The 12,152-nt window shown below is 39.1% G+C and overlaps 1 protein-coding gene across 1 annotated transcript in view; it reads right to left on the bottom strand.

The window, feature by feature from the left end:
* The window catches only part of LOC124591556 (serine-protein kinase ATM-like), a 456,741-nt gene that overhangs the window by 307,239 nt on the left and 137,350 nt on the right, over window positions 1–12,152 (bottom strand). The window contains exon 13 of the mRNA XM_047131742.1: window positions 3,546–4,241. Coding sequence (XP_046987698.1) covers window positions 3,546–4,241 — 696 coding nt within the window. The remainder of the gene's footprint in view (window positions 1–3,545; window positions 4,242–12,152) is intronic.

Below are 12,152 nucleotides of genomic sequence, written 5' to 3'. Positions count from 1 at the left end.
AAAAAAGGCTGAGACGTGTTTAGTGGGAAGTTTAAGACTGCTAATACTTTGTGATCAGGATGCTTGTGTTTATGTATTTTGGGAAGAAGGTAAAAAGTAGTGGAGTGTGGATCAGGAGTAATATGAAGTTCTATGGGAGCAGCTGTGAGTTCCCATTGAGTGGGGAAGCAAGGATTTTCAGGATTTTCTCCAGCTCCGGAAGGATGAAAGGAATGGAACCATCAGGAAAAATTTTGTATACTGAGGTGTCCAAGAACTTACAATGTCCCACTGCCACATATTCATCAGAGTCAAGTACTACAGCAACTGAGCCCTTATCTAAAGAGATGATGATGATGACAGCACAATTTGCCTTCACGTCACAGGTAACTTGGTACTCAGCTCAAGTAATATTTGGGGTTTTGTTGATATTTTTCGGGTGGGAGTGAGACATACTGGAAGCGAGTAATTGCTGAAATGCCTCGCGAGGATAGTTTCAAAGAAAAGGGTATCCCTTTGGAATTTGGGTTGGGTCTGTTCTAGACACAATCCAGTCCTTGCTCTTGAGAGGCTGCTATTGTCTTGGACAACATTTTATTTAAATTAATTTTAGATTAAGGAAAGGCAAACATACTTTTCTAGCATTTGTAGACATAGAGAAAGCTTTTGACAATGTTGACTGGAATACTCTCTTTCAAATTCTGAAGGTGGCAGGGGTAAAATACAGGGAGCGAAAGGCTACTTACAATTTGTACATAAACCAGATGGCAGTTATAAGAGTCGAGGGGCATGAAAGGGAAGCAGTGGTTGGGAAGGGAGTGAGCAAGCAATGAAGGAAACAAAAGAAAAATTCGGAGTAGGTATTAAAATCCATGGAGAAGAAATAAAAACTTTGAGGTTCGCCGATGACATTGTAATTCTGTCAGAGACAGCAAAGGACTTAAAAGAGCAGTTGAACGGAATGGATAGTGTCTCGAAAGGAGTATATAAGATGAACATCAAAGAAAGCAAAACGAGGCTAATGGAATGTAGTCGAATTAAGTCGGGTGATGCTGAAGGAATTCGGTTAGGAAATGAGACACTTAAAGTAGTAAAGGGGTTTTGCTATTTGGGGAGCAAAATAACTGATGGTGGTCAAAGTAAAGAGGATATAAAATGTAGACTGGCAATGGCAAGGAAAGCATTTCTGAAGAAGAGAAATTTGTTAACATTGAGTATAGATTTAAGTGTCAGGAAGTCGTTTCTGAAAGTATTTGTATGGAGTGTAGCCATGTATGGGAGTGAAATATGGACGATAACTAGTGTGGACAAGAAGAGAATAGAAGCTTTCGAAACGTGGTGCTACAGAAGAATGCTGAAGATTAGATGGGTAGATCATATGACTAATGATGAGGTATTAAATAGGATTGAGGAAAAGAGAAGTTTGTGGCACAACTTGACTAGAAGAAGGGATCGGTTGGTACGACATGTTTTGAGGCATCAAGGGATCACCAATTTAGCATTGGAGGGCAGCGTGGAGGGTAAAAATCATAGAGGGAGACCAAGAGATGAATACACTAAACAGATACAGACGGATGTAGTTTACAGTAGGTACTGGGAGATGAAGAAGCTTGCACAGGATAGAGTAGCATGGAGAGCTGCATCAAACCAGTCTCAGGACTGAAGACCACGACAACAACAACATGGGACTCGTGGTTAAACTGAGAAACTTTTATGGTGATTTGATACCACAAGGGGATCTTGTGCTCCACTGGTTATTATTTAGTATTGGGTGGTGTAGTGATATTTCCAGTTGAGGTTTTGGATGACTGGGGGGAGATTATTGCTAGGGCAGTGTAACTGAATTTGGGATAGGGTGTACTCATCTAATATTGTTAAGAGCTCACAATGAGAAAAACTGTTTATCTTCTGTACAAGTAGCACCCCCTTCCTATGCACTTAACTAAGTATCGCTCACTTAACTGAGCCGAAGTAGTGCTTGTCATTTATTCCTTGTAAGCCTTTAAAATTGGTGACAGATGTTGCACGCAGCCTCTAAAAAAAGGAAAGGAAAGAAAATTACAGTTTAACTTTCCAAGATGATGAAATCAATATAGATGGAGCATAAATTTTCAGCGAATGAGAATGAGGAAAGAAATCTGTTATGTCCTTTTCGAGTGAACCATCCTAATCTTTGCCCGAAATGATTTAGGAGTACCATGGAATACTTGTACCAGCAGGGACAAATGGGGGTGTGAACTCCAGTCCTCCAACATCCAAGTGCCTTAACCATAGTGCCACTTCACTCAGTTCATATTTTCACAAACCATACAATCAGTTAGGATGCTCTGATAAACTTAAGGACTAACATTAACAATGGGTTACTACAGTGGAATTGTCAAGGTGAAAGCAACAAGCTGGACACAAAGGCAGACTCATAAAATTTTGAAAATTGAATGCAATTGACAGCAACATAAGCAGGCCAGAATTTAATTTTCTACAAATGTCATTTCAGATTAAACACAAGCTCAGCTGGTCAAGGAAGGGGCAAGAATTTACCAGCATCCAGTCTGAAGGGATACCATCCTAGCTCTTCCTGCTTCCCCAAATGCAGGTCGAAAGTGGGAGAGTGTTAAGTATAGCATTATCTAATTCGTTACACACACACACACACACACACACACACACACACACACACACACACACAATTTTGATAATATACTTTTTACACTAACAGATTCACATGTAGAAACACGAGTATCAGAGTTACAATTTGTTGTAATGCTCAAAAGGAAGGTGCAGTCAGTCTTATTTGCTAGTGCAGGCACCAACAGTGCCCCAAACACTGACTATTAGAGTAGTTGGCACTTATCTCCAGTGCCTCTAAATCCTATCAAGTCATGCAGATCACAATGATTAACAAACCATTTATTTGTATGTCGCATATTGGAAGGAAGGAAAATAATTGTTTATCTGCCTTCTTAGGTGACTTATCAATGTAGATGGCTGCCATTTGGAGCATTCAAGTTGGATTCCTGGTACTGTCAAGGATTTTTCCTTGGTAGGAGGGCTGCTACAGGGTACACTCAGCCTCATTATGTCAACTGAGGAGCTACTAGTAGCTCCATAGCACGGGAAGTTGGCAAAATGGCCAGGAGAGCAGTATGCTGACCCCTCCATAATGCGTCTATAGGACACAGCAAAGCAGAGGATGAGATGGCAGCCAGTTGACACACCTGAGGTCTACAAGACCTGAACAGGGAGCTCCTTTAAAATTGTTTGGCATCCAACTGATGCATCATAAGCACCAATTGTGGAAGGATGAGAAAATAAACCATTCACTTTTTTTATGGAGGAAACGTATCAGCATTTGCCTTAAGCAGTTTGCAGAAACGATACAAAACTATCTGACTGGCCAGAAGGGAACTGAACTGCCACCCTCTCAAATTTGTTCCAGTGTGCTGAACACTTCCTCATCTCACATGGTGTGTGTGCTGCATTACTGAGCCTCATTTATTTTTTAAGATTTTCAACATACACAATTAAAACTGAACAAATTAATATTTTTACAACCATTATAATCTTACCTTGGCACTTTATCAACTGGTATGGTATTGAATCTAATCATCCAGGACCAGAGTTCCAATAGAAGTTCACAATGAGAAAATATATTTGTTATTTGTTTCAATCTCTCTTCTTCAGAAACAGTTACCACATCTTCCAGCAATTGCTGGCAGTTCCTCTCAAGTGCTTCTTCCAATGTTCTTAATGCTTCTTCATCCACTGATGCTCGAAAAGAACTTGATGTAGCATAACTAAATCCATGTCCTGCTATTTTATGAACAGGTTTGCAAATACTGGATTCAAAGGATGTTATACAATAGTTCTCCTCTATCGGAAATAGCTCTTCCGCAAATGAAGTGATCTGTTCCCTACTGGGCTCACATTTAACACTTTCTGCACTGGGTTTGAAACAGATCAGAGCTAAAACATTGGCTAACAAAGACGGTGAAAAAACTTCAATTTCTTTATGTTCAGGAAGCAACCAGGTAATTAAAGAATTATGGACAGCATGTGGTCTTCGGCTGATGATTATTTTTTCAGGAAGCCTTACATGGTTGCAAATGACAATAAGTGTTTTAAGGGCTGTGTCTGACTGTCTCAGTGTTCCCTTAACATACAGTTCCAGTACATCTAGAAGACTACCTGAGACTTTATCATAAGATACCATCTCCTGCAGAAGATAATGGCTTTCTTGTTCATTCTGATTCAGTCCAACCATCCTGAAACACAGATAAATCAATCATCTTGAAACACAGTCATGGGTAAATTTAATATTTGATTACTATATTCCGATATCTTCTTATAAATAAATCTTGAAACTTTCTGGTAATGTTTCAAACATCGAAACAATGACACTTTTCAACTATACACATCTTAAATATGCAGTGATTAATTGCATTAGTGACTAGTAATTTGCTATAGAGAGAGAGTGAGTGTGTGCGTGCGTGCGTGCGTGCGTGCGTGTGTGTGTGTGTGTGTGTGTGTATGAGAGAGAGAGAGAGAGAGAGAGAGAGAGAGCACTGTCTGGGTTTTAGCTTGTCACTAGACTACAAATGTAAGAATGCTGTGTTTAGCTAATGATGATACAATCAAAGGGGGTACAGCAATTTTATTCACAACAGACACAAATATATAGGTTAATTTAATTTTCTGCCTGTAAATGATCAGTGATAACTTACTACAGCCTGTATATTTATATTTTTTTTATATGTACATATAATCAGATCTAATAACTAACAAGAGCAAGAAATCTCTCTCTCTCTCTCTCTCTCTCTCTCTCTCTCTCTCTCTCTCTCTCTCTCTCACACACACACACACACACACACACACACACACACACACACACACACACACACACGAGACAAATTCAGCTTTCAGTGCACCTTGCAGATCTATCAACTGGCCATATACGAGGATCACTTGGGAAGTAAAAAAATTTTTTTTTACAGAAATTTGTATTTGAAGTAAATTAAATGAAACTATATTTTACATATAATTGATACCCAAGGTACTTTTCTGCACAGACACTATTCAAATTTAGGCACTTTGTCATACTATTTTATCAGTTTTTCTATGCCTTCTGCATACTCAGTTGCCACCCAGTTGTTGAACCACTGATTCATTAAATTCATAATCACTTCCATAGCTTTGTCCACTCAAAATATCTTTCAGTTTGGGGAATAAGTGTTAATTGCTTGGGGGTTAAGTTCAGACTGCATGTCAGACATTGAAACATTTCGCACTGAAACAAGTCCTGTGTCACTTCTGCTGTATGCAGACGTCCATTATTATGAAGAAGAATGACATCACTAATTTGCATTCCACAACACTTATTTTTAATGATGTGGCAAAGTCGTTGAAGCATCTGACAGTACACTGCTGCAGTCCACTAACTGTGAAACGCATATCTTCTTGGATTTTTGTTTCAATCCTCATTCTGAGCCCGTCAGTCACCACTGAGGTCTGGCCCAAGCTATCTTCATGATGAACATTTTTTCACCCACCATTAAACACAATATCACTTCTGAACTGAAGCTTAGTTCATCACATTACTGTAAGACTCAGTTATCTGCCTATAAATTTCAGTGGGTCAGACTCCTTGTGCATTTAAAAAGCACGTAACACTGAGCATCTCGCACTTGGTGGGATTGACAATTCCATCTCACATGATAAAATCTTTCTTTCTTTCTTTGTCTGTAATCATTTCTCATACTGTTTCTTTCTTGATCTTGATTTGCAGTCCAGTTTGTTTTTCAGATACTTTACTTTGTTCACTATGTTCCTTAAACCTTCTGTTGTAAATTGTAGTTTTCATGTCTTCTTTTATTTCCGTAATCCATCTACTGTTGCTCTTTCTGTGCCATAATTTCTCCATTAGTCTTGTCTCCTGATTGTCCTCATTGTGAGGCCTTCTATGTTTAAGTATTTTCTGTGATATATTGCGATTTTGACAATTTATTTATGCAACTGGATCAAGTAGATTTTTCTTTGAGGTTGTACATTATGGTTTCTCCAAAACATTTTAATTTCCCTACAATTTTGATTTCCTGGTCTTCTACTGCAATTTTGTTAACAAATGATGGATCAGCTAACATAATTTCTATTTCTTCAAAGTATATCTCAGACCAATTTTCTGTGCTATTTACTGTAGAGTTTAACTTGGTGTCAAGTTTTCTAATGGTTGCTGACAGGAGAGCAAGGTCATCAGCAAATCCCATGTGGTTAAAATTTAACATGTTTGCTTTAGATACCCTAACACAATACAAAAAACATGTACATACCACCAGTGTTCATTGTATTCAATGTACTTCAAACTTACATGTTTTACAGAATAACATAAATAGATAACTATTTCCATGGACTAATACAATATTGGCTTACTCTCTGGTCACAGTGATTAGTCAAAATTACTCATAAGCAATGGAATCTATGATGCAAAAGTAATATTTCCAACAACAGACTGTTAAGATTAACAGACAGAAACTGTGGTCTGTGAAACCTACAAGGAAATTTATTTTTAACTGAATTGCTGTAGTCAAATTTTCCTTGCATATTTATTTCAACCTAAAAATAATCACACGCTCAATACTCATACAGCTGGGGTAAAAATTTTGTGATATTACTTCTGGATATGAAAAGGTTATGCTTTTAGAAATTGATTTATTATCTTGGCACATGCAAGGGGGGTTTCAACAAAGTTTCTTGCAACAGAATCTACTTAATGATTAGTATCTGAATTCACTACTCATTTTCTACACACTCAGTGAAAACTGAGTTGATCATAATTTACAGTGCAATACAAGGCAATCCCCCCCCCCCCCCCCCCCCCCCAAATTTCAAAATTTTATATTCATTTTCACAACTTTCTAGCATATATAAACTTCACCTGAAGTTAGTATGGAAAAAGAAATGTGTACACATGCCTAATTTTCTCATGTTAACTGTTTACACAATGTTAAAGGACAGCACCTAAGGCATACAAAGCTGTGTGAGAAATGAGAATCACCTAAGTCAATATGGTAAATATTGCAGGAAATAAGTGGAGGTAGCAAATTAAGCAAGCACAGCATAAGATCAACTCTCATTACAACTAAAGTTCTTCCTGGAACCTGAATTTCTAAGATTAAGTACACAATAAACTTGGATAGACAGTGATGTGGACAGTGCTGTGGAAAGTATAGAAAACTGATCCCTCCCGCAAGGAACACCACAAATGTACCCACTGAATCACCAATGACATTCCTATGAAGACGAAACTTGATGCAAAGGGGCTTACAGATGAAGTACACCTAGTTAATCAAGAGCCTCATCTGCCTTTTCCCAGACTGAGATTATTTACCTAAACATTAAACTGAAAATCTTTGAAAGTTTAACAGTGGTACATCATGTGGGCAACAAAGTGTAAAAACAGCTATTTCCTTGCAAATACATTAGTTTGCAATCCAGTCCCAAATGGGCTCAATTGTAACTTGTCCCGCTTTCATCTCAGCACCATACCATTGGTCCTGCATAACTAGTCCATCAACATGTCAAGGGCAAGTCTGAACTTGAGATGAGACACAACTAAGTCAACATGGTTATTACTTTCTTGTCACTGACAGAGTATCACGCAAAAATCTTCTTCAGTGGAAGGAGTTTAATATTAGTATTTAGATTTGCCATTTAAGGCAAAATAATATCATTTGAGATGAAAGCCTATTCCAAGTGCTTGAAGACAACATTTACACCACTTCTTTCAAGTGGTGTAACAAAACATATTTTTTTCTTTAAGATATGACATATTAGCTCAGGGAGTAATAGAAACAGTTACACTCACTGCACACCCCACATTCGAGAATGTTATACATACACCAAATAACAAGTTTATTGTGTTGCAAGTTTTCGCAGCAGCTGTATAAAATTACAGTAGTTCAAAAGAAAAATGCCTTTCGCATATTGCAATTTAAGTTTTTTTATTTATATTGGGTGCACAAGATAAATAAAAAACTTAAATGTGCTGCATCAAAAAGGCCTAGTTTGTATCAACTTTACTTAGATTTTAAGTTCATTATCAATGGAAATTCCCTCACCAATACTTAATCCTAATTATCACCCCATAAAATTACTAATGAAATTACACAGCAGTGACTATTTCTCCAAAATATATCTGTTCAATGCGTACTTGCAACTGCTCTTACAAAAGGTCTCACAACACACCAATGTAAACAACTTCCTGCTGCTGCATCTACTATAATGTTGCCCTCTCATGCCAACACCCAACAGAGAAACACTGGTTTCCATTGGTACTGAATGTTCAGGAGAGTGTCCTGAATATCCTGAACCATTCTCCCTGCTAGGTGCAGCTTAAATACTGATTTATAACCTTAAAATCAGCCACTTCTAATGCAACAAGGCACTGACTGGATCCCAAGCAGTTTTGTTATATGCTATTTCTGAACAGCCACTGAGAAAGTGGATCAGCAACTTTATGCTAACGTTCACTAATGACAGGACCTCCAGAACATACCTAACCATGAGGAATTGTAGACTTGCTGGGAGCGGTGGCTCACCAGCCTCTTCATACAGACAGAGTATTGGACTGGTTCAGCAGGCACCATTAGTCAGCCTAATATCCTCATTGTAGGCCTCATCTGAAATACTCGATAAGGGGGCACCTCATCAGGTGACTGAGTGGAAGGGTCTCATCTGAAATGACCAATTCCTAAGGCTGAACATGGTCCTTTAGGGCCAGAAGAGCTTCTAAGTGTGTTAGAGCTGGACAGCTAGGTTGGTACAACAAGGCATAAGAGAGGCTAGGGCTGTGTGAGTGATTCCACACCATGGACTCCCATATCCTAGATCACTCATCTGTGTGCTTACGAGTGGGACAGTGGCAGTTCTGTGTTTTGGCTACTGGCTTGCTGGGTAGTTACATGGGTGCCAGGCCTTTCAATCTGAGGTGATGGTGGATTGGCCAAAGTTTGTGAATGCATGTGCAGCAAGAGCTCATGACTTGCCATGACATCACCTATGGCCAGCAAAGGTACCTTTGGTACCCTAGTCTCTTTGGTGTCACGTGCATAGGCAGTTCTGTCCTTGGGCTGGGCAAACCGCTTCGGGCACGGAAAGTCTACACTGCAGTCGATGGAGTTGGACTGATACATGCCAAGGAAGCTTTGCTGTTCTTCCTTGGTCGACATTGTCAGTAGGGCATGGTGCATTTGACTTGAACTTCCTGAGCATCTGTTTGGCCTTCAATTGGAGGCTGGGTGAAATGGGACAGTGCTCAGGTGTTCAATACTGTTAGAGAGAGAGAGAGAGAGAAGGCCTTAAATTATGACAATGTAAACTGGGTATTACTGTCAGACATCAAAGTGTGAGGCACTCTCTCAATTGCAAATATTGTAGAAAGAATCACGGATGGTATCGTGAGTAGTTGATGAAGGTGTCTATGCCACAAAAGGGAAGCTGAAGAGAGTGTCTGCCTCATGCAACCACATAGCTCCATGAAATGGTTAGGTAAATTTAATATGTACTTTCTCTCATTGTTGGTTGAGTTGTAGTCATGGAAAGTGAGTTGTAGTCATGGAAAGAAATGCTGTGCCAGAGCCATCTAATTCAGAGAGCTATTTCACGAACTGAGCTGTGTTGCATCATAAAATAGTTACGAAATTCTGGATCTGCTTGTTTTGATCAATACTCTGGCCACCCCCAATGCACTGCTGACAATACTTACCATCGAACTGGATTGCAAGCCAATGCTGTGACAACCTTATGCACTGTCAGTAGGAGTGCCCAAGGTTTGATGGAAGTACTGGTTGAGTGCAGAACAAACTGTTTCTTGGTGACTGAACTTGGCTTCAAGGGCAATGGCAAGAAGAGGCACCCTATGCATGCTCCCTCAAAGTGAGGCATGAAGTTGCTTCACTGACACGTTGGGTGGTGGGACAGAAACGGAATTCATAGTTACAACCATTCACAAATGTCCACACCTGCAGACAGTGCACTGTCTTTTTGTGAGCTTGGAACTTGTCCAAAAATTGATGGTAATGGTTTTTGTTGATTGACAGGTGGAATTTACTGCTATACAAATATACATGAAACATCTTCACACTGTAAGTAATTGATAAACCTCACACCATAAGTAATTGGTAAACCTGCATCCTCAATTTGGGAACTGTTTCGTTGTGTTGCTGTCAATGCTGTTATAGTATAGGCAATCTGGTGTTTTTGGGTCTGTTGAACATTTTATGAGACCATCACCACAATCCAGTACTGTGATGCATCCATCATGAGCATCAACTGCAAGACCAACAACAACATCAAGCATTTTGCTATTTTTAGACACCCATTAAGGCATTAAAAAAACCTCCTGAGTTGCTGCTAATCACACAAATATGTACCTTTTTTGCAAAGGTGATTTAGTGGGTTAGCAGTTTTAGCTGTTTGATGTATAAACTCAGCATAGCAGTTGATCTTTCTAGTAAGTACCTGTAATTGTTTCAGATTAGTGGGTATTGACAAGTTTGTTACAATGTTGACATGGGCACGATACTTAAGCTGCTGAGAATGTGCCCCACGTATTTAATGTCCGGGGTGACATTGTAAGCCATTTTTTGATAATCTTTTAAAAAGACTTTGAGGCTCCAAAGGTTATATTTCAATATACTGAACGGCTTATTCAATACCAGTGGCTATTTTGATTCATCATCTAATGGGAGTAGTAGACATACATCCTTTAAACCAAATTTTGAATAATATTGAGTTCTAGCTAGCCTTGTAACAACTCCTTCAGCCATGGTACAGGAAAGAGATTAACATTTGACTGAACATTGATAGTTGCTTTAAAATTACCACAAATGAGTACAGACTCATAAGGCTTTTTAATGACAACCATTGGCATTGCCCATTGCCTGTCTGATATCAGGGAAATAACACTCATTCCTGATGCTGTGTGAGCTCAACTTAAAGAACATCTCTAACAGCAAATGGTAAAGTGCAACAATTTCATTAAAACATAAGGAGCAAAATTTTTTGCACAACCCAATGATGGTTCAAAAATTTCCTTGTACACAGCACATAAATAATCAAAATCAGCAAATGGCACTGCTTTGGACAGTAAGTTTATGTGCTCCACTAATCTGAAATCAAATGCTGTAAGGGCATCTAAGCTGAAAATATTAAAACCGAATCAGGTGAATCTATAACTAAGAATATTAATACACATTCAACGTGTACTGTAAGTGACAGTTTCCCGAAGGAGAGAAACTGACTTTTGGCAGTAACACATGTCTCACCATCAAGCCCTTCATAACGGAAATGAGCTTAGCTGCTGATACTTATCTTCACTGATTACTGACAAGGCAGCTACAGTCCAGCTGGAACTACACGGACTGGGCATTAATAATGAGAGCCACTGTCAGATTCCGTACTGCTTGATGGGCTGTCCACACAGCTGACGTGACCATGTGGAGAAATATGGCTTCACCAGGTAGTGTTTTTATGTGACACAATGTACAACTCATTGACACACAGCTGCCAGGTGTCTGTACTTGCAAGCCTGACAGTGAGTGACACGATCCTGGTAGCAGTTTCTTTTATGATGTTAATTGCATCCTGGGTATGACTGCAGCTTTGTTGACACATGTGGCGCACAACATCAAGGGGGAAAGGGATTTTCGCTTCAGCCTTTCATTATTAAAAAAGGTTTTACTTGGTGCCACGAGGGAATCATCGAGAAGCTGGTGATCTGGACGACTGTAAACACTGTCGATATTTGAAGGCGTAAGTAAAAGTTGGCGAGTCAGAATCATTAGCTGCCTGCTGCTCACAATGGCGACTAACTATTTTTTACATTTGAATTCCATTAGTGAAGGTATAATGAGCTTCGGAACCAAAGACTTAGGCTAGGATTAGATATTGATGATGCTTTAACCATGACTTCTCTGTCGAGGACTAAGTATACAACCACATCAAGAATCAATGATTCTGCATACGACATTTTATATTATTGTCATACAAACAACTGGTAGAGTACAGGAGTAAAGCACCTTGCTGTCTATCTGAACTGCTAAACGCAATATATTGCAATTCAAAACCTGGAGATGTATCCTCCCGATCTTTGAAACCTCACTGAAGCAGGCAAACAAAGG

The sequence above is a fragment of the Schistocerca americana genome, chromosome 2 (assembly GCF_021461395.2).
Source record: "Schistocerca americana isolate TAMUIC-IGC-003095 chromosome 2, iqSchAmer2.1, whole genome shotgun sequence".
Lineage (NCBI taxonomy): Eukaryota > Metazoa > Arthropoda > Insecta > Orthoptera > Acrididae > Schistocerca > Schistocerca americana.
Note: the sequence above shows the minus strand (reverse complement) of the source record. Positions and strands in the feature narration are given on the sequence as shown.